At 34.2% G+C, this 24,303-nt stretch overlaps 1 protein-coding gene across 4 annotated transcripts in view; it reads left to right on the top strand.

Moving 5' to 3' along the window:
* MAP3K7 (mitogen-activated protein kinase kinase kinase 7) overlaps positions 1–24,303 on the top strand; it is a 71,055-nt gene that overhangs the window by 42,403 nt on the left and 4,349 nt on the right. Inside the window, exons 12-15 of one of the 4 annotated variants that reach the window (XM_063666435.1) lie at positions 17–97; positions 2,116–2,185; positions 2,333–2,395; positions 5,093–6,999. In XM_063666435.1, the coding sequence (XP_063522505.1) occupies positions 17–97; positions 2,116–2,185; positions 2,333–2,395; positions 5,093–5,300 (422 nt within the window). In that variant the 3' untranslated portion in view covers positions 5,301–6,999. Of the gene's footprint in view, positions 1–16; positions 98–2,115; positions 2,186–2,332; positions 2,396–5,092; positions 7,000–8,236; positions 8,302–20,580; positions 20,687–24,303 lie in introns of those variants that run through there. The other 3 variants (XM_054491643.2, XM_063666436.1, XM_054491644.2) reach the window with 3 other exon arrangements.

Genomic DNA, 24,303 nt, shown 5'->3' with positions numbered 1-24,303 from the left:
ATATGTGTTTTTGCAGCCTATTCCAAGCCTAAACGGGGCCACCGTAAAACCGCTTCATTTGGCAACATTCTGGATGTCCCTGAGATCGTCATATCAGGTATCATAGACCACCTGAGTTGGTCTCATAGCTGTGGAACCGGAATAATGATCCCTGGTACTTGTAAAATGCTTCTTGCTCCAATTTTTACAAGACATGAAAATGGATACCTTGCATGCAGTAATTAGGGAAACAGATTGAAAAACTATATTTATTCTGAAGCAGTCTTGAAAAGATACCTCTGATCTACAATAAATGAGGATAAAATAGAAGAGAAAGTAAACCTTTTTGGAGAGGGGAGAACACCAACCCAGAATTCTACCAACTTCCTCTCTACTTTTAAGTGAGCACATGAGCTAAACCCAGACCTTTTTTGCACCCAACAGAAAGAGGAAACAACTAATTAAAATTTGTTATTTTCCTTGGCTGCTTTCCTTCCTCAGTTACTGCTTTTTGGGTCCTCTCTAGACTTTCTATCCTAACCTCTTTCTGTTGGTAGCAAGTGAATATGAAGTTGAGAGAAGAGAGTTGCTAAATAGCATTTTGCCTTAACCTAGAAAACAAAAAGTAAAGCTAAATGAGATGTGCTGTTTTGCAGGGTATCTTGCCAAAGAATCATGTAAAATAATTGGTCAATTCTGATTTTTGTGTATTATCAGGAGAATCTCATAAATTACATGTTTTTATACCTAACTTACACATGGTACTTTAGTGTCAAATTGGTAAACTGCTTTCTTATGGTGATCATTTCATAGAGGAATATGTTACCATTTTTAATAAAAACTTAAATGGCATATTGACCTTTGGTATTGATTAATGTATTATCAAAATTATCATTTATTTATCCCTTTAGGTTTTTCTCTACCTCTTTACCCAAAATCTTGATAAGGAAATACATATTTTCGACACACATTCGTGAGTGTGAGTTGGATGAATTCTTCCGCACACTGTCCTTTGCCTGTGATTGTGTTTTTAGCAGTGTTGATATTCTAGTTGAATACTTAATGGTTATTTTCTCCTCTACTAAACTGAAAACTATGTGAGGATAGAATCCATATCTTTGTGCATTATTTTGTTGTTGTTGTTGGTTATTATTGATTGTATCAGCAGTTGCTGGCTCAGTGCTTCACATATTAAGCATATTAACATAGTGCTTAATAAATATGTTTATGAAATAAATGAACAGACCTATTGAGCATTTCCACTGCTGAGGAACTAGCATACAAAAATATGAATTATATAATTCTTAGGTGCTATTTTGTATGTATAAAACTATTTTATATTAATTTTTCCCTGGTTATCAAAGTGGTTTCTTATTTTACAACATCATTACTATTGCTATTCAAAGAGTAGAGTTAACCCATTTTTCACATGGTAATTTTTATTTATTGAATCTGGACTGCTTTCGAAATTAACAAAGAGATCATTTTACATGGAGATCAGTTTACCTCCATGCTGAAAGGTACTGTGTATAAGGGACGTACTTTAAAGAGGTGGAAGCATTTAAACTTACATACTGCTGAACTGTGCTTCCCTTAAATGTTTGAGGGAATCAGGAAAATTTAGACAGATGGCAGTACAATCTTATGACTAAGCATTAAGAATAAATTTATATATGGCAGTATAGCCCATACTATATAAGATAATGGGGGAGGGAAAAATAAGGAAAGAATAATAGTTTACAACTATCAGGTACTACTGGCATCTAGTGGGCAGAGACCAGGGATGCTGCTAAACATCCTGATGTGTACCAGGCAGTCTTCTCCAACAAAGAATGATCCAGCCCAAAATGTCAGCAGTGCTGAGGCTGAAAACCCCTGATTAGATGTTCTTTGTGCCCTACAAAGTAGCTTAAAGTACATCTTATTTTACCTTTATACAATCTTATAACTAGGTTATCAGATGAAATTATAGCTGTTTAACAGATGAAGAACTTAGATATGATGATGTTTAGTGGTTTTTCCAGAATCGTATAGCCAGGACCCCAACCTAGATCTTCTGACTCCAAATCACATCCATTTTTTGTTCTTTTGTTTAAGTTAGAGAAGCTAGAGTAATTTCTTCTTGCTTTCTCTTAGTGTTCACATTAAGGAGAGCTCTTCAGCCAGGGAGATCCTCTTTTATGACATTGGGCCTTTATGGAATCAGGTAACCTTAATTCTCTTAATTGCCAGAGCAGCAGTGCTATTCATATGAAAATATTATTCAGTAATACCTTTTATTAAATATTCTTTTTAGGCTTTTCCCCCCTCAGATATCAGACATTAACTTACTCAGGTGCACTTTCTTTAACAGAAGAATTCAAGCTGTAGAATTGACACTAGTGGACATAAAAGCCAATCATGAATGTGCTCATAGGTAATGTTTTTAAATTAAATATAAAAATGCCGCCCACCCTTTGGGAATATCTCAAATTTCCTACATGACATTTTAATTGTAAAGAAGAGTGATACTTAATTTCCAAAATTTCTTAATACTTTCTAGAAATTGTTTTGTTCTAAGTGGATTTCCCACAAGCTTTATGGTATTAGCAAATACTTCTTGATATATTCAAACTGTTTAATTAGCATTGAAACCCAATTGCAAGCATTCTTTTTAAATATAGCTTTTTTAAAATCTTATTTATATGGATAAGAGTTTCATTAATACTTCCCTTTGGCCAAGTGCAATATACTGAGTCTAATGTACTTCTTGGAATGAGCTACCTCTCTTAATAAGAGCAATCCTCCAAGCATCACAAAAAGGTTTTGTATATATATCTTTATAGTCACTAAAATGTCTAACCTAGTCATAGATGAAGAAATGCAAAGACCCTAATCTTGTAATCTTGTTTTTTGCTTGCTCTTCAAAATGTGTATACTATGTCATCAGTCAAATGTGGAAGAAAAAGCAACTTAGCAAGACAGCAGTATTTATCAATTTAGTAGTCTCTCAGATCATACAGAAATTAACCTTTAATACCTTAGGACTCCCTATGGGTCAGACTGTATAATTTTTTATACCTCTTCTACCATATTACTGGCTCTGAAGAAGAACTGGCAAACTTTCGTATGGTAACCCTTCCTTCTTTCCACTGTCCATCTGCCCTTTAAAGAGTGAGATTTATAGATTAGCCTGGCTCCTTTTTACCAGGGAAGACACGCAGCTAAGAGCAAATTACCAATAGAATGTGTTAACATTTTGCTGACTCTTCCTTTGTAGAGAAGGTCCTGCCAAGTAGCAGTGTGCTACCTAAGCAAAGTAAATGTAAATGTGCAAGTTTCTTGCCCAGTATTTAGACCATTTGAACTACAGTTTTCTAATGCATTTGCTTGCTGGTAAGTTGAAAGGGACTTTGAGAAAAGAAATAGATTTTCTTAAATGTTTTTTATTAAAACTTGAGTTTTAAAAACCATATCCTTTCTCCTTTCAGCCAGTATATCTAATTTGTTACACTTATATTTGAAGAAAAGGGAATGAGTGGCAGATTATTGGATTCCTTGAAGTTTTTCTAGATTTTTTTTTTCTAGGACTTTAATAAGGGCAGTAAGAACACAGATCTTTGTTTTGCATGGATTTTCTTTACTTTTTCCCATATTTTCTTTTTGTCACTATCTAAGCTTCCAAGAATCTATTTTTCACCCAACTTCATCTCAAATACACAAATGAAATAGATTATTGTGATTGTGAAACTATATAAGACATTCTAATGCAGTTCATCTGATGTTAGAAGAATGCCTAAATTTTACATTTCTTTTAAAAATCCAAATGTCAAAGAGGAACAGGTAGAATGCCTAAATATTACAAAAAAAGAGGAACAACCTTTTTCAGTTTAATATGTAGAGTAAGAGAATAAGTAGTTAAGAAAGCGAATTTTTTTTCATGCTTGTAGTATCAATAATGGAAGATGGGCGGTTCTGCTCTGGAGCCTTTGTGTGAGTAGTTATAGCATTTAAGGAAATAAACTAATTATAATGCATTCTAAAATGTACTGGAAAAAAATACTGTCATATGCATATATACTTACCACCTATAAAAGATTTAATTAAACATTAGTCTTCTGCACTTCTACTCTGACATAAAATTTGTTGTACATGGTTCATACCGGCTTGATTGCTTTTATAAAGTGAAATGAGTTTCCCAAATGTGATATGCAAAAGTAAAATTTTCTAAATTACAGACATTTTTAATGCTATTATATCATCATAGATAATTCTAAATTTATTTCTTAGTTCAGATTAGATTATAATGCTTGATTTCAAGTACTTGAAAACCATCCATTCTATAGATGAACATTGCCTTGAAGTACTTCAATTTGAGAACCTTGAACAGTGTTGCTTTAGTGTACCTTTTGTTATTTCTAAGCCTAAAATAATATGGCATAACATTCGAGAGCAATAAAATGCCTTGACCAAAGAGGATTTTCTGTCTCACATACTGTTCTTAAGGATATGCAAAAGAAGATTGAATATACAAATGTTTTTGAGTCAGGTCTTACTGAAATAGATAAGATTTTTGCCTAGTTTCCTGAAGAGCCTGAACTTAATTGATATTTATTGTTTGTAATATCATTCTTAAAGCTAAAAAGAAACCTTAGGTGTCCTTATGATTTCAGCCGCATTTAGATCTCTTAACTGAATAAAAAACATGTATTCACTTTTAATTTCAGTCAAGGACATTTAGCTCTATTGTATATTGGTTTTTTACTAAGAGTATGATAAGTAGTAAATTGGAGTAAGTAGAATGTAGAGAGGCCCAAACATTTTAACAGAAAAATAGATGGGTAGTTAGGCTTCTAATACTTGTATCTTGTTGCCCTCCTTCAGAAGTTTCAAATGTCAGGTATTGGCAAATAAATTATCTAGGTGGGGAGGGCTTTATAGAATGCTTAAACAACTGGAAGCAGAGATACTTTTCAAGGACACCTGAGCACTATTTTGCTTTCTCCACCAGGATGAAAATATCACTTTTTTAATATTATATTTGGTTCAAGAGCTGGTCGATAACTAATGTTTGTAAACCTTTCTTTAACTGGAAGCATGTAAATTATTAAATATTTCCTCCAAACTACTGCAGCATCAATATGAAGAGGCAAAGAGAGAAAGAATTGAGTTTTTCTAGATCTGGTAAGTTCTTACCTAGCACAGATAGTGTCATTAGCAGATGTAAGCCTTTGATAGGGATCCTAGGGCTAAGGGGTGCTATACTAAGATGTGCTGTACTAGTTTCTGTGTATAGCCACCTCACTTTCAATAAAATTCTCTACTTGTGGCAAATTAAATAGGGAAGTTAATCTAACTTTATAATGAATATTTAGGTGGCCTTTCTGCCGTATTGTATACTCTACCAAGATCACTTTTTGTAATCTAAAAAATTCAACTCTAACCTAATAAAGCTGGTTTACTGGAAAGCAAATAAACCAGCTGACAGACCTTTCCAGTGAAAAGCCAGAATTTGTTGAAATTAGTAAAGAAATATGAAACTTTGGCAGCCTAAATTAGAACATATATTTTAAAATTACATGTTCAGTTTACCATGAAGCAGTAATGTAATGCTACTGTATCATGCTATGCATTTTTTTAAATGTGTATTTTACACATGAAGAGAATGGTGTCCCATAATTTGTAATATTCAAAACTTGTGATCTCAAAATTTCTAACATTTAGGTTAAGAGAATTCTCCAGGAAAATGTAGTGTTGATTCTTACATGAAGACAGTCTTTGGGAAGTTTTAAAGTAGAAAATAAGAGTAGTGTAAGTCAGGGAAAACTATGAGCTTAACTGATAAGAAAAATTACAGGAGTGTCTGTCTGGGACCTAAGCCAGCAGTCTCTGGAAGAACCCCGGGATAACTTTTAAATACCAGCTCAGGAAATCAGTTGTACTTAAAAGAGCAGCTTTTTTGAAGAGGGGCTCTGTCTTAATGACATTACTGTAAAAAGAATGGAACTGACCCCTAAGTTGCTTTCTATTTGCAGAGGGCAGGAGTGCAGATTTAGTATGCACTGGCAATGTGATGTATTCTTAGAAGTCATTCTAAAAAGTGAAATTTGTTCTCTATTATAAGACATGAACGTTCCAGAATTCATTACAGAATGAAATACTCAGGATAGCATATGCAGGCTTCAGATTCCTTGATCAGGCATCTGTTTACATCATGCTGTCCTCATTTCTACTACTTTTTCCATTTACACTACCATGTATAATATAGGTATGTACATATCAAAGGACCAAAAAAGGTAAAATGAGTGAATGTCTAAATTAGTATTCAGCTGCAAAAAACTTCAGAGTCAATTCAAATTTACTGAGAACACACCCAGTAATTTTCATTTGAAGTAATAGGAGGTTGATTTTTCTTACATTCATATTTCTAAATTATGACTTAAAATTTAATATTGGAGCAACAAGTATTTGTTGATTGCAATCCTGTTTTGCTTTGTCTGAACTATCTGCCAGATGGTTTCTGCCATGGTTGTGCTAATTAAAATGCATTGCCTAATACTGCTTGCTTTGATTCATGCAGTAGCTTAAAGATTTCTCATTTTATGGCATTTGTTAACTGTCAGCTCTTCTTTACTTCCTTAAAAGTTTTTACTTCCCTTTTCTCCTATCCTTCCACCTAAATTTAAGTTCAGTTTTTGTTGTTATTGCAATGGTGATGTAATGGTTTATAGACACATTTGTTGGGTGGTTCCTCAGATTCACAAATGTTGCTGTGTTGCTAATCTGAAAAGAGAATTCCAGACACTTTTACAAGCCTGTCTCATCACCGCTAATTTTAGAATGAGTGTGTTGAATGAAATGTGCCTAAAATTGCTTATTAGTCATGGTTGTGGGGATCCTTTTTGTCCTCGGGAAACAGGGGTAGTTGAAAGTATTCATAAAAGTAATCTAGTGGGTCTAATTCAATAAATGCACAGTTTTGTTGTTTTAGTTTGTAATGAAAAGTTGAAATTTTTGGAATAAAATGAAATTTGAAGTAAATGTGAATTCAGATTATGCAAAGAATTATAAAACATAGCTTAAAATGGAAAAAACTGATGATGTCTTACATTTGCAACAGGAGTTACAAATTTGAGTTTTTATATTCACTACACATATTATTCTATTAAACATTCTTATTCCATTGTAAGGTCCTTTTAGTTTATCTGCAGCATAATAATGGGGTCATGTGGGTTAAGGTGCTAAATGATATTGCTGATTGGTTTTAAAAGGATGTCTCTATGAAAGATTCTGGAAGTCTAAAATTTTAAGAATGAATTCTGTCTACTAATCGGCAAACTACAATTAGAGTGAGTACATGTTCTAAGTGTTGCCCACTAGTTGAGAAATTGCATAATACAGATTTCAGAGTCAAAAGAATTTTGAGTATTTTATCAGCTGTTACTCAGTATTTTGGTGTTTCCTTTTAGACAGCTGATCTCTCATGTTAGAAGATACTGCATAAACAGCCTTATTCCCGAATAAAAGTGCTGAGTGAAGCTATTGCTCAATTCATTGTTTTGCTGAGGGCTTATATGTGTAGAATTCTTTCATAAATTGATTTTTAATTAAATTAATTATAAGCATAGAAGTTTCTAAAGCAGAATTAACACAATAGCCCATTTCAACAAGCTGTATATTTGAGAACAGAGTGACAGTTATTAACATCCAGTAGGAAATTAAGAGTTATTGTTCACAAATAATAAATTACTAGATTCTGACAAAGACTAATGGGGATTAAGCGTGACTCAATATAACAAATTTAAGCCTAAGCATCTTTTAGGCCCTGAAATGAACAAGGTATTGCTGCCAGTTAAAGTCAGTTGTGTCTTACAACCTGCTAGCTGTCTTGCTGTAAAAACTGTAACGTAAGTCCCTTGAAATAGATGCCATCATCAGCCCCAGCCCCCAAGCATTCATCTATTTAAACACATGACAGAAGATGGTGGAAGAGAGTTCAGCAGCTATTCATGTGGTAGAAGTGGTTATTGTATTAGGACATACTCTGTTGTAGGCCAGCAACTTTTGAGTTAAAACACTGCAGCTGTTTCTCTTCCTTTCTTTACATCTCTCTTCTTTTTTTTTTTTTTTTCTTAGCAATAAACTCACTTTTTTTCCCCCACAAACATTTTGTGTAGATCCAAGGAGCAACAAATTCCAACTTTCTGCTGTAGCAATTACACCCTTTTTGTCTGTTTGACTAGATTTTAGTATTTTACTTTCTTTCTTCTTTTTAAAGGCAACGGACAGCCAAGACGTAGATCCATCCAAGACTTGACTGTAACTGGAACAGAACCTGGTCAGGTAAGACAACATTCAAATTTTCTATCTTGGAAGAATACTAGGCAGAAATCAAGAATTAACTGTAATCTACTCTGCAAAATTAGTTTTATGAGTTGACCTAAAGTTGTGATAGAGAAATTCATTGCACCTGAACTTAAACACTTAGTGGGGGAAAAAAACATAGGTGCCATTGTTAATTTAACTTGAAAGATAGTTTATTAAAGTAGGTTTATTAAACTCCATGGAAAAGTAAATTGTTCATTAGCACTGTATATATGTTATATGGTTTTATGTATGTTTTAATAAGTATTCAATTTTATAATTTAACAATTTATCATTAAAATGTCCTTTAAAGTGAATCATTAGTATGTCTCCTTTTTACTAATAAGGGTAGTAAACATTTCCGCAATAAGTTGCTACTCCTCTAGGGCCACGTAGGGCATTGGCATGTTTAGAGAACTCTAACATCTTTTAACTTGGCATATCCACTGGATTAATATTTTTTTCAAATATCCTTAAGATAACATTTACTAAGCAAATGTGTAAACTCTCGAAAGGCTTCTATTCCAGTGGTTAAGATTTCATTGTTTATATTTCTGGATCCTCCTCTAAACTCTCCTTGTCTCTTTATCACTGCTGCTTTGCAGATGATGCAGACAGTGTTATAATTTAAGCCATTACTGATTAGTGCAGAGTTTTAACCCACCAGGTATATAAAAGTAGCTCAGTCATTGTTTTTTCTGTGTTACTGAGATTAATACACTTGACATATATAATTTATTATATACTATATTCTGTAAAATGAATGAAGATTAATTATAAGGTGTTTGTTTCCAGCTGTACAAGAATAAGTTTTATGAGAGCAGCATAAAAGTAATGAAATTAATAAAGTAATGAAATTATTACATATTAAGAAGTATTAAGTATTAAATTATTATTAAGTAATGAAATCATTACATCATGATCCATATTTTTGTAAAATTTTAGCATTTTTGTATTATAAACAATCTGATGTAGTTTATGATAATATGTATTAGTACTTGTCATCCTATAAAGGTATTTTATTATTATATCATTTTTATAATATACTTAAAATTTGGGAGATTATTTGTAGTCATTAATAAAAAAGCCTTTTATACCCATCAACTCAACCAACTTACCAAAAACCACTTCAAATATTTAAGTGGTGAATATCCTTGATCTTCATTTATATCTGGAAATATGTTTATTTCACAAGATGCTTATAAACACATATATAAATAAAATCTATATAGACACATTAATTTATTATGTTTTGTGATACTAGTGACTCTAAATCTTGATTTCATTATTTAATGATAGTTTTTTTTTCAGTGTATCTGTTTTTGTAAGACCCCAGAACTTTTGGCTGAAGTTTCCCATTTTCTCCCCCTCAGATACTTAAAAGTTTTAATCAGCCCATTTAGTAACAGATAGTTTGACGTCTGCTATTTGCTTTGATTCTTTGGAGGTTTGATGAGCTCAGCCTTTTAAACTCTGTTTACTATTGCCACTGATATTCCAGTTATGAGAACTTCTAGCCAAGTGTTTGACTAGGAATGAGAAGCTTGTCCTAAGACATGTCAGGAGCAGCTACTAGTTTGAAAGCTTTTCTGTAGACTCTAGAATAAAAGTGTTGCCATAATTCAGGACTGATCTTCCTACACCAAGTCTTGCTTATTTCTTCACAAGTTCCACATTATTTGAGGTTTTGGTTGTTACCCTTTTAATTCACAATACCTTCAGGTAGTAAAACGCTGGAACTGAGGCCAACTATGGGTGTGGGACAGTCATTTGTGGAATTGTCATAGACCACTCTGAAAGATTTGGGGTGAGAGAGAGTTTGATATGGCAGTAAAACCTGTTCTGAAACAGATGATATATGACCATTGTGTAGCCACATTTTAAAACTGATCCACTCTTTCAAAATTATTTGTGTTGTAACCTTAAAATGCCTAATGTTCAGCTTGGCATGAGAGTGGCAAATACTAATCCTCCTAATGTACTATGAAAACATTTCTCCCAAAAAATGTAAGATAAGTGACCATTAAATCTTTTAAATTACTCACAAAGATGATATTCATTTGAGGAAGAAAAGTATTCACAATATGTGTTTTCAAAATTGGAAGGTGCCATCCTTTTTGAAATCTGGCTAAGCGTGATTCCATCTTGTAGAGGAAAGTAAACTTGTACTGTGGCTCTTGACTCAAAACATAATCTTAGTAAAACCACTTAGAATTTCCATCTGTAAACTAAAATTAAATTGGTTGTTTTTCTGCTGCCATCCATTTGAGAGGAAGAGTAAATGAAGCAAGCTTCTTAATTAAAAGTAATGATACAAGTATAGGTGTAAAAGGTTGCATTCTTACAACATACAACTCACTTTTAAACATGGTTTTTTCATTAATTCAGGAAGCTTTTTAAACACTCAATAGATGTGACTTCCTAGAAGCTTTGAAAAGATACTGAGAAAGAAAAAAGCAGTCCCTGACATCCAGGAACTGGTTTGACACTGTGGCCTCACTGTTGTTAGTAGCTAGCCTTATTCTCAACGGCTGGCTGTCACAGCTAGACCATGTTACTGTCTTATTGGATATAATCTCTCAGAATACCAACATCAGACAAGATAATGCTGAGACCGTGATAAAAGGAAACAAAACAAGACTACTTCAGAATGTTTTCTAAGCACAGACAAAAACAAGGTCACTGTGCCACCCACAAAATACCTAACATTGTCCTCTCCTAGCTATTAAGAGTGACTGCTGCTTCTTTACCAATTACAGCTTGGTCCTCACTCTGGACTGCCCTCCCTGTGGAACTGCCCTTGCTTTCTGACAGCAGCAATCTGGAACGAACCCCTCCTTCCTTAGAGTTTCCCCAAAATCACTCAACCAAAGCCTAAATCCTATAATACATTCTTTTTCTAAAACCCTCTTACTGAGACACCCCATGCTGCCCCATGGTAAGCATTCTCCTTCACTGCAATAAATATTAAACCCAACTCTTTCCACTATTGTTGTGTTCCTGGTGGTCTTTGGCTAGAGGGCTTTGACAATACCAATAAAGCCTAGTCTGCAAGGACCTCATTTGGAGAGATCAGACGTATGCCCAAATCAATTAGAAAACGAGAGTAATAACAGCTTCCATTTGTTGTGCACTGACTTTGTGCCAGATAGGCTCTTAGTATACATTATCAGAATGTTAATCCTGTTATCAGGATCTTAGTCCTGTGAAGTTGGTACTTTTTTACCTCATTTGCAGCCAGGTAAAGTGAGGATGAGAGAAACTGACCTAAGTCTCTTACTTCCTTATACTGCCAGTAATTCCTATAACCAGGTTTTGAATCCAGACCTGATTGCAAAGCACACAAACTCCATACTCTAATCATTCTAACTTGGATGTGAAACTAGATGTGATGCATGCCATTATAGCCATAGATCTCTTACATTTAGGTATTTTGGCTTCTAATAGTCTGCATTGTCATTAATTATTTAAATAGTTGTTAAGTGATGATGAATTGTAGCTGTACCATATCATTGAACAAGGTTAACCTATCTTGATAATAAATTTCTACCAATGACTGCAGAAATTTATGTTTTATACACCTGGATGAGCCATTCTGTGTTTCACTAAAACAATATACATTCTTATAAATGCCTGAATACCCCTTTTGGAATTGTATTCAGTATAGATCTATATTCAAGAATTCTCTTAGAGGGGCCTGCAGTCAGTGAAAATTATGACTGCAAGATGATACAGTTAGATTATTTAGAGAAGTGGGCATATTACATTTCCATATGGACTTTATAATCTACTTTTACTAGTCAAATATGTGACTTTGGGCAAGTTCCTTAATTTCCCTGAGCTTCTGCACCCTTTTCTGCAAATAGGGACCATAACACCCACCTCCCAGAGTTCTTAACAGATGTGAAAGTACCAGGGCACACAGTAGATACTAATCCATGTTGTATGCCGGCCTCTCCACAGTGTGCCTCACCGGGCCCTTGATACCGCTTCCTTGCTCTCATGATAGTGAGAAATAAAAAGAAAATAGCACTTGGAAAGGGAAAGAAGTAAAATCCACCAGATTTCTTTCTGTATCATAAGGAAACCTTGTGTCAAGGATCATGGAAAGTATTTGCTTTAAAGGTCTCTTACTGCATATTGAGTGATATTAATATACATTGTTATTATTTATTTAAGGGATGTGATTTATTATACTACTTTTGTCCGTCTTCATTTTGCACCTCCTTTTGTGTAAACGAATGTTCTGATAAACTCTAAATGAGAAACTTACATAATAGTTTTGAATAATTCCTTCTTCATAGTATACCTTTCTATTGGAGAATAGACACGCTTCTTCTTTTTTTTTTCCAAGACACAGTCCCCACTGTCAGCCAGGCTGGAGTGCAGTAGTGTGATCTCGGCTCATTGCAACCTCTGCCTCCTGAGTTAAGTGATTCTTCCACCTCAGCCTCCCGAGTAGCTGGGATTACAGGCGTGTGCCACCACACCTGGCTAATTTTTGTTCTATTTTTAGTAGAGACAGGGTTTCACCATGTTGCCCAGGCTGGTCTCGAACTTCTGGCCTCAAGCAATCTGCCCGCCTCAGCCTCCCAAAGTGCTAGGATTACAGTCGTGAGCCACTACGCCTGGCCTCTGTTGGAGAATAGACACCTTTCTATTGTAGAAGACCATGTAAGAATAATAAAATTCTGAAATTTCCTTACGAAAAACTGTAGTGAAGCCAAAATTAGATCAAGCCTACAGACCTTTAGATTAGAAAGAATATTTTCAGTACAACCTTCATGTATAGATTTAATTATCTGTGACTACCATAATAAGTACCCATGTAAATCCACATTACCAACTTATACCCATTTTAAAAATATTTATATTATTGAGATGTTACTTTAGCAAGAATATCATATAAGTCATCATTTAATCTCTGTGTTTTGTGCTTGTATAATTTTAGCTACTAAGATTTCTGAGGGTATTAAATAGCTTTTAAATGTCAGTCTAAATAATAACACTGGGCTTAAATTCCTGACTTATGAAAATATTTTCCCAGTCTTTCAGGTAAGATATTAAAAGCTGAGCTTTATTTTTGTCTGTAAAATAACTTCCAATTCCCTTTTATAAATATAGGGATAAATTTCTGGTCAAAGGCCAATTCTGGTTCATGTCTACTGATGGTATCTGCCCCTGCAGTTTAAATTTGGCTTAGTATTCTTTTGCTGCCTTAAATTGCTGTGTCACCTTTCTATACTCTTGTAACTTTCATATCCAATTCTTTTGGTAAGTCAAGTTTGCCTATATCTCTTAAACTTTGCAATTAATGTGGGGATAGAATAAGTAATTATAAATGTCTTAAAGGAAGGAGCAACTTAAATGAGTTTTAATAGTTTGAGAGCATTTGTGACCCTCAGAATTTTACCAGTGATTTTAAAAAATAACTACTGTAAAAACTTCTTCAGTAGTTGGTTACAAGCAGTAAGATAAATTCAGCCACAGACTAGTTTGAGTTTTTTCGTTAATTGTCAGATGTTATGTGTTCCTCTTATTTATATTCCTTGTATTATTCACATATTCAAAAACTACAGTTATGCCTTGTTTTTAAATATTTCCTTAGTTTTTTTATACAAACATATTAGCATATTGTTATTTATTGAGATACACATTTCTTAAAATATAAGGATTTATTTATTAGTTTATGGATTTAAATCTAACTCTGTGCTGGTCTAAAGACAGTTTTGAAACTTGGGCTGAAAGTGCAAGCCTTGTATTTCTTAGTTTCATAGCTGTTGGAAATTACAAGTGGGACAAACAAGCATGCACAGAAGGTGCTAAGAGTTTCTTGGAAAGTAGAAGGTGAAAAGAAAGGTGTAGCAAAGAATCATTTTGCAAAAGATTTAAGCTTAAGGAGTACTATAAAATTCCTATTAGATCCAACTTATTTGTTTTAATATTGCAAATGTTCAGTGACCTCTTTTTTAAATATACTAAATCCATTCTCATTTTAAAAACCTAATTATTACTTCTACTGTATCTTGTTGATTTCTCACAACTGATACTGATTCTCATATGTCACAAACATGTGTTTCTCTTTTTAAAATGTGTGTTAGCATTACACTGACTCTGAAACCCTGGTCTGCCACCACTTTGAAGGAAAAATGCTTTTGATTTATAATAGCAGTTGTAACTATGGGCAAATTCATGTACTTGTTTTCAGTCAAAGAAAGTTAAAAAGACTCAGGAATAATTTCATAATGTCTATACTTGCTTTATCAAGGGTAAAAGTATCCTAAAATTAAGAGTTAAACATTTCATCACTGGTTTTCTTTGGTGTATGTCGTTGTTATTCTTATATACTAAAGCTAAATAAGCTTAAGCACCAATCTTGTATCTGAGTGCCAATAGCTTGTGTTCTCATTTTATTCAAGGAGTATCTATTATGTGTTTATTATATATTCAGCAATTTCCCAGATCCTGGGAAGTACAATATAAAAAGTACACATGGCCTCTGCCCTTAAGAGGTTATAATACTTTTGAAGAGGAGTAAAACTTTGAGAGTACTATAATTTCAGGCACAAGTTGAAGTAGGAACTGACTATACAGCCAAAATTCAAAGAAGAAAAAAATCTCGTGTGAAGACATTTCATGTACATCATTTCATTTAATTTTTATAACCTTATAGATAGATAATACTGTCCTTATTTTCCTATTGAGTCTTAGAGGTTAAATAAGTTACCCAAAGCTGTACTAGTTAGAAATGGCAGAGCACAGTCAAACTCTGGGCTGTCTTGTCTCCAACACCCAACTTCTTACTGCTACTACTTTTTCTCATTCACACTTCATCGATGAGAAACCCAAGTCTCAGAGAGGCTGAGTTACTTACACAAGTTCACACAGCTATAAGTGGCAGAATGGAGACATAACCCCAGGTCTCCAAAGTATTAGACTGAAACATATGAAGTTGCTGAGTTTTCAACTACAAAAACACCACTTTTATCTGGTTCAGTTTTGTACATGCCCTGGGCACTACACCGTATTATCTTTAGGTGAATATGAGGTCAGGATTAAAAACTGCAAGGGAAACAGGGGCATGAGGAATTTCAAGAGGAGAGAAAATCCAGATGGGCAAGGTAAACCTGCTGATGGAGAGTCATGAATGCCAGAGTGAGAATTTCAGAACTGATTCAGTAACAATCAGTAAACGAACATTTTGCCTGCAGTACACTGTTAGGCACTCCATGTCCTCAAACACAAGATCTGGCCTTGTACACAACCAACCAGAGAAGTGGCAAGAATCACCACATAATGTAGAAGAAAACCTGAGCTGGGCCTTACAGGGTGGGGAAGGATTAACAAGGAGAAGAAAAGAACAGAATGAGCAATCTTATATGGAGTTAAAAATTGGTTATGGTGTAGAAAAGCTTTTTGGAATTTCTGAAGCAATTTCAGTGGGTACCCAAAATGAAAGTCATATTTCATCAGTTTTTCTTCAAAGTTAATTTATGATTTTTTTCTCTGAAATTGTTAGGAAAGTACCTTTCACTAAAAGTATAATTAGATTGTTTGTAACACAAAGGATAAATGCTTGAGGGAATGGGTACCCCATTTTTCATGATGTGATTATTATGCATTGCATGCCTGTGTCAAAACATCTCGTGTAGCCCATAAATATGTACCTACTGTGTACCCACAAAAATTAAAAATTATTTAAAAAAAGAAAAAAGAAATGAGAGGAAAACAAAGTACCTCTCACTGTTTATTATCCTGAATCCACTGTGGCTTTTCAAGACCTAAAATCATAGAATTTTAGCACTATATGGAACACTTCTCATCACATTCTTAACCCAGCTCCAACCCCTCTCCAGATAAAGAGAGGTTGAAGTGATCTAAAGCAGACATTACAGCATAATTAGAACTCATATACGATGGATTCTACTCAAAGGTACTTTTGTATTGCATTTCATTTTACTTGTTGCAGTCTTGAATTTGAGTGTTTGTGTATATGTTGAAGCTAGATATAAGATTCTTCATGAAATTATTTTATGTTTTATTTTCTATAACTCCATGTTCTTTTTTAAGTCTCTTCTTTGGTACTCAGTAACACATCAAGAAAAAAAGGGTGCTTTTTAAAAAATCCTTATGAAACCCATTTTAGTTTCTGTGTCCTATGAAAGGCTTTAATATATGAAATATTAATATGTAGACAAGAATGTATATAATGTATAAGTTATGAAAATAATAAAATGAACACTTGTGAACCCACCACCCAGCTTAAGGAATGGAACATTAGCAATCCCAGTGGAGGTTGTTCCCTGTGTGTTCCTCGCCTGTGGCCTTCCCTGTCATTTCCCCACCAACCCTCAGTGCCACATTCTGTCATATATCCTGTTTCCAGATATCATAAATACCTTTTATCTGATTAAGAAATCCTCTTCCCACTGGGCACAGGGGCTCACACCTGTAATCCCGGCATGTTAGGAGGCTGAGGCAGGAGGATCACTTGAGCCCAGGAGTTCAAGACCAGCATGCACAACATGGGCAAGACCCCGTCTCTACACAAATATTTTTTTAAAATTAGCCATGCATGGTGCTGTGAGCATGTGGTTCCAGCTACTCAGGAGGCTGAGGTGGGAGGATTACTTGAGTCCAGGAGGTCAAGGCTGCAGTGAGCTGTGTTGGTGCCATTGCACACCAGCCTGGGCAACAGAACAAGACCCTGTCTCAAAAAAAAAAAAAAGAAAGAGAGAGAGAGAGAAAGAAAGAAAGAAAATTCTCTTCTCATACATGAAATTTAAGTTTGTTAAATGTATTTTTTATAAGTAGATGTTAAATGTTGTCAAATGCTTTTTCTGCATCTGTTGAGGTTTTGTCCTTTAATCTGTTGATGTGATTAATTTTATTAATGGAATTTCCTAATGTCAGATGAGTGGCCTTTGCAGTCATTTGCAAAGTTGGATAAACTAAACTTTTTAAATGGTTTTTATTGCTTCTACACTGCCACATTATATTTGCTAATATAATTTTTAGAAATTTTGACTTTTGTGTCTATTTTTATTTTTATTTTTTTTTTTGTTTTTATTTTTTTGGAAGTGAGATTCAGTTGTAACTTTCTTTCTCACACTGTCCTTACATATTGATTTTTACTGCCTTCACAGAATGGGTCAGAAGGTTTCTTGTTTCTTTGTTTAGGATAATTTAAGATTGGAAAAATCCTTATCTTGAATGTTTGGTAGAACTTACCTGTAAAACCCTCCTCTGTGCTTGGTATTTTCTATAATGTATAGGAATTTTTGAAACTTTTTTTTAAAGAATGTGTTCATTTTTATAGTATTGTCTCCGATTTCAAAATACTATCTTTTACTATTTTTCATTTTGGGAGGCAAATTCTTTTTTTTAACTAAGTTAGATCTCTAGCTTATAAATTGTCAGTGTTTCTGGTTTTTTCATATATATATTTAGAATTAAATATTTTCCTCTAAATGCTCTTTTAGTCACATCCCCAAGTATTAGCATGATTCACATTAAAAGTCAGTTCAAGTATTTTCTAAAGTCCCTTTTGTTTTCTTCTTTGACCAATGAGTTATTTAGAAGTGTTTTTCAAAACAAAAGATTTTTAAAGGTTTTGAAATCAGTATAAAAAGTAATTAAATTATGATACTGAAATTTTTTTTAACTTTGAGATTTGCTTTATAGCTTAGTACATAATCAGTTTTCATCAGTGTCCCATGAATGCTTAAAAAGAATGTGTATTCTTCATTTGCTAGGCGTAAAGTCACTTATGTTTAGATTAAGCTTGTTTTTTATGGAGTTCAAGTTTTACTCTGTGTGTGTTTTGTTTTGTTTTTTGGTCTCCTTTTACATAATTTACAGAAGAATATTAAAATATATTACTGTGGGGCTGGGCACAGTTGCTCACACCTGTAATCCCAGCACTCTGGGAGGCCAAGGTGGGGGGATTTCCTGAAGCCATTAGGTTAGCCTGGGCAACATAACAAGATCCCATCTCTACAAAAAGTTTAAAAATTAGCCAAGTGCAATATCATGTAACTGTAGTCCCAGCTACTCAGGAGGCTAAGGCAAGAGGATCACTTGAGCCCAGGAGTTTGAGGATACATCCTTGAGCTTTTTTACTTTATCCGTTTATATGTACAGCATATAAATTTTGAATTGTTGGCCAGGCACAGTAGCTTATACCTGCAATCCCAGAGCTTTGGGAAACTGTGGAGGGAGGATCACTTGAGGCCAAGAGGTTGGGACTAGCCTGGGAACGTAGCAAGACCCTGGCTCTACAAAATATTTTAAAATTAGCTGGGCATAGTTGTGTGTGCCTGTAGTCCCAGCTAGTCAGGAGGCTGAGATGGGAGGATTGCTTGAGCCCAGGAGTTTGAGGGTACAGTGAGCTATGATGGTACCACTGCACTCCGGCCTGGGCAACAGAGCAAGACCCTGTCTTTAAAAACAAATCTCACTGTGATGGTGGATATGTCCTTTTTCCTTGCAGTTTTTTTGATTTATCTATTTGTATGTACAGCATATAAATTTTGAATCGTTGGCCAGGCACAGTGGCTCATGCCTGTAATCCCAGCACTTTGGGAGACTGAGGCAAGAGGGTCACTTGGGGCCAGGAGGTTGAGAGAAGCCTGGTCAACATAGTAAGACCCATTTCTACAAAAAAAAATTAGTTTTTAAAAAATAAATTTTGAATTGTTGTATTCTGAATTGAACCACTTATATTATCTCCTTCTCTAGTAATTTTTTGGACCCTAAAATATATTCTCTCTGATATTATTATAGGTACCTTATTTGGGGTAGGTTTTGCCTGGTTTTCTTTTTTTATCCTTTAACTTTCTGTTTTCTTTGTCTCTGTAAATTAGATATGTCTCTTATAAATAGCATTTAATTCATCCTGACAATCTGATTTTTTTTTAAATATCTTAACTGGAGAGTAATTCATTTACATTTATTGTGGTTACTGATAAGTTTGCTCTCTTATTTTATGTTTTCTCTTATTTCTCTTTCTTTTCTTCCAAGTTTTGAGTTGAATAAATTTATTTTTCATTTTATTATTTTCTTTCTGGTTTGGGAGTTATATATTAATTACTACTTTTAGTAAATACCTTTGAAATTTTAACGTTCATGCCCAACCTAGTAAAGATCTGTACCCTCATCCTGAACAATATTTAAAACAAGGAGTTTTAAATCAGTGCTCTTCGTGCTTATGCTATTGTTATTATAATTTTAGTGCCATCTTGCTTGTTTGATAATTCTATAAATTCACTGTTTCTGTCACTGAATGTTTTCAGTGTGTAGATTTATTTCCCTGTTTATCACTATTCCTTATTGCATCTTGATCCTTCTATCAAGTAAAATTTTTCTTCTTCCAAAAATACAAGCTTGATAAACTTATGTGGTAAGAATGTATGGAAGGTAAACTCAGTTTTTGCCCATCTAAGAATGTTATTTTGGCCTCTATCTTCAAATTTTGTTGGCTAGACAATTCTAGACTGGCAGTTATTCTTCAGTACTTTGAAGATATTGTTCTACTTTCTTCTGGCTGCTTTTTCTGTCTCCTGTTGATTGTTTCCTAGAATTTGAATGTATACGTTCCATGTTGAACTCAATTTGTGAGCTTCCTCCTATTTCTTATGCTGGGGATTTGTTGTGGTTGGAATTTCTTGTAACCTGCATCCAATCTGGAAATTTTTTGTGGATTCACAGTTAATACATTTCTCCCTTCCACCCAGAGCCACTAACCCAAGAGAGACAAATTTGTTTCCTGTCTGCTTTTGTAGGACAGATTTTTTTTTTTCCTAGTTGGGTGACCTTCTCTCCGAGAGTGAAGCCTTTGCTGAGTTTTAGCTTTAAGCAGAGGTTTCTCCAGTCTTACTTCCATCCTACAAAGGCCCAAGGCTTTATGGTCCATTCCTCTGAGTGCAGCAGCCTGTGAAAACAGTAGCTCTAGGCCATTGGTGTTTAGTTGAAATTCCCAGGGCTGTCAGCTTAAGCACTTGCTAGTTTCCTGATCTTGTTTTGTTTCTAATCTCAGAGTATTTCTTAGTTTCTTGCAAGCTCATCAGTTTTTAATAGGTATCATGCGTGAGTGAATATAAATTTTTACATATATATAAGAGAGGATTTATTTTGTTGTTTACAAGAGTTTTTTGGGGATCTCTAAGTCTCTTCTTGCCTTTTAATGGAAACGTTTTCTTGTCATTTTTTTTAAATCAAAAAATCACATTTTGTTTCTCCTGTGACTTCTTCCTGTAGGTGAGCAGTAGGTCATCCAGTCCCAGTGTCAGAATGATTACTACCTCAGGACCAACCTCAGAAAAGCCAACTCGAAGTCATCCGTGGACCCCTGATGATTCCACAGGTGACCAATCTGTTTCTTCATACTTATGAAGTTGAATCAGTCATGTTTATGTTCATTTGGCCATATCATTACTCTAATGTTTACAAAGGCAGGCATTATACTGTTGTTTAGATTTTTATATTAAATAAACTATTTAGCAATACATGTTAAAATACCATTTTGAATACAGAGACAGAGACTGCCGTGCCTTCTGTATTTTTTTAAATCCAGATACTAAACATGTATTTTAAAGATCATCTGTTTGGGGTTTTTTTCCAGTTGCAAGGCATATTGAATTCTTGATACTTCAGCCTGTGGTTTTCCTACTAGATTCATCCTACTAGATGATAGTAGTAAAGTCATTATTTTTTCAGTAACCAAAATCGGAGAATGGTAAAAATCATCCTCATCATCTTCATCTCAATCTTTTAAGGACACAAGATGTCATGTACCTTAAGTTGAAAAAAATTCTGACCATTGACCTTTTGAATTGTTTTTAACTGATAAGAGACACCATTTTCAGTTATACAAATATTCTGTTAGACCTTTAGAAACCTGTGAAGAGTTATTAAAGCTCCCCAACATGAATAACTAACTGATCACAATATTGGTATTAATGTCTACCTGCCTAAAGGTAGTGATGGCATCGTTTCATTATGGGCAAACAGGAAATGATGTGCCATAGTAGAATTAACTTTTCCCTAACTTTAAGAGAATACCTTGATACATGCTTTTAAGTGTACTTATGAATTTTTTATTTATATTATATTAAGTCATGAAGGGAAAGATGATCTCTTAGCCCTTGGAAAATTAAAGCATTTGATATTTTATATAAGATCGACTATGTTATTAATAGTAACAATTAGATTGAAGTTTAAAAGCCAGCTTTCTGTCTTTACAAACTAAAATACAACTCAAGTATTTATAGTTATCTGATGTGGTTTGGTCAAGTTTATAATTTAATTTAAAAAATTAACTGGGTGGTTTTTCTCTGTGTCATGTAAGATAGAACTATGTTTAGCCAGGGTGTACTCTCTAGTTTTAGTAAGTTTAAATTTAGTGGTGGCAAAAACTCCTGTTTCACCCCTAGCACAGCCCAACCTAGGACTGTCCAGAGCATTCACCACTATGCAACACATGTATAGAATTCCTTATAGACTTGCTCCTCCCAGTGGTAGACAGGGAAATGCTCTTGCCCAATTTTATCATTAACATTCAGGTGATAGCAGCTCTTTTTGATTTCTGAACCCCCTGGCAAGGGAGTACGCTCTCTGACATTACAGCATTTGCCCGAGTCTGGTACTCAACTCAGCAGAGCCTCCTGTCTTCAGTCTACACTAATCTGTATATGCCAGTCAATAGTGTGGCAGATTGTGACTTCATGGGGGTAAAATAAAAAATGTTTAAGGCTCTCTCTCACATAACTGCTACATTTCGGCTTCATATGTTGCTTCTACCTTCCAACTCCCGTCCCATTGTTTTCTTTTTCTGTACCTAGAAACACTACAAAATACCAATTGCTAGAAATAATTTGCAATATCAGCTGAATTTTGTCTTTGCCTTGAAATATATTGCAAATGTGTGGCTATAATTTTGAATACATTTTAAAAATGGATGCTCTGGTTTAAGTTTATAATTAATTCAGCTTTGCAGTATTTGTAAGAAAAATATTGATAACCAAGCTAATAGAATAAATTAGGGAACAGATAGGTAAAGTCTTTTTCTTTGAAGGCCCACTGACCAAGGAAAAAATTAAAGAGTGTAAACGTAAATTAAAGCGACCTAATTAAATTTTTTTAATTTGAGAGGTTTTTGTATATTTTCAGAGAAAGCTAAAGAGCATAACAATTTAATAATCATAGCCGATAATAAGCGCTCTTCAGTTCCTATTTATAATATAATGGGTATTTAGAAAGACACACATACTGAGAGGATCTAGTGAGAGAGAGATCTAGACGCAGTAGAGGGAGCCGCAGAGGGGGAACTCACTAAAGAATTTTCACCTGTGCTTAGTACTTTGCAAAGATGTATTAATATAAAGTTTAAGACATGGCCCATTCCTTGCAGTCTGGTTAGAGTCATAATACTGACACATTAAAAATAAACTTATACTATATAATAACTTACTAAATTTATAGTACAAGCTGAGTGTTTTGATAGTTCTAAGAGAAATCAATTAAACAAGACCTGGCATAGTCTCTGACCTTTTCATAAAATGATGAGACTTTTCTTTAGTCATAAAGCAGAAAGGAGAAGGCAACATTCCACTGAAGGGAATGCATACTCAAAGAATATGAGATAGTAACAAGTGTTGTGTTTGAGGGGTCAGAAAAGAAAGTTTGCCTAATTTAACCAAACCGACACGAGCCTTGACATTCAGGAGAAGCAATTAGATTTGATTAGCAATTGAAACATACACACACACACGCAAAAAACTTTCATTAAATAATCTTCCGATCTTTGACCAACTATTGCCAGTAGAGACTGGAAGTTCAATTTCAATTTAGTTTAAAAGTGAGAAAGTGAAATCCCACTTCTTTGTTTTAGAGAGAATATGAAATTCAGTGAAGGACCTTAAGTTCCCTACCATAGAAGGGCTTTAATTATTTGAATAACACAATCCTTGGACTTTTTTTCCACTCCCAGAATACCATGCAACATTGATGTATTATACTTAATTCTAAAATACATATCAGATACAGGGTGCTGATATAATGAGATATATAATGTATCAGTGATTTAAGAAAGAATAATAGGAATGGAAATCTTAAATTGAAACTTTTTCAAGACACTGAAGTTTTTCTAGTAAATCAGGAGGAAATCAGTCATTTTTAATCAGTTTTAGTTTTGTGGAAAGCAGTGTTTATGTGGGAGCGCAGTTTGAAACTACTGTTGGGGTGGGAGGAGAGTTGGTCAGAGAAATAACAAATTAAGTATATTTCTTGTTTAGCCACTTCAGAAAAACACACATTTATGTTAGTACTGTGTATGAGCCTTAAGGGTAAGCACCTTAAGTCTCTACTGTTTTTCTGTATTGCCCTCCAATATTTAATAAACATTACTTTTTCAATATGAAATTCATACTATACTATTTTAAATTGTTCTTTCTAATTCTCCATTTAGTATGAATAATAACGATAACTACCGTCATGTGTTGAGTGCTTAATATACACCAGCATTTGCATGGTGTTCCTCACATGCATTGTCTTATTTGGTCTGATTTCACTAATTAGCTTTTGGAGTTTCTTGCGAGCACGTTCTCAGTGGCTTTAAAAAAACAAAAACAAAAACAAAAGCAAAAAAAAAAAACACCTGGAATGTCAGTTGACAATAAATTAGAAGATTACTGAGCCAGCAACCCTTCTTGAGTTTTTTTGGATTGCATACAGTGCATCTGCTGTCTTCCTGACTTGCCTTTATCCACACCACTCCTTCAAGGAGTTATTCGTCAGAAAAAGGCTGAACAGCTCACTCATTTAGCTCATTTTTTCTCTACTAACAGTGGGAAAGCAACTACTTCTGAAATAGAAAAGTCTGTATTGCTTCAGAGTTATTCTGCTTACTTCTGGAACTGTTCTACATAACCATTAATATTGAGAAGAGACTGTCCCCCGCATCTCAGTCAAGTTGTATGGCAG

This window comes from Pongo pygmaeus, chromosome 5 (assembly GCF_028885625.2).
Source record: "Pongo pygmaeus isolate AG05252 chromosome 5, NHGRI_mPonPyg2-v2.0_pri, whole genome shotgun sequence".
Lineage (NCBI taxonomy): Eukaryota > Metazoa > Chordata > Mammalia > Primates > Hominidae > Pongo > Pongo pygmaeus.
The sequence above is the reverse complement of the archived record's forward strand: the minus strand, read 5'-3'. Positions and strand labels throughout refer to the sequence as shown.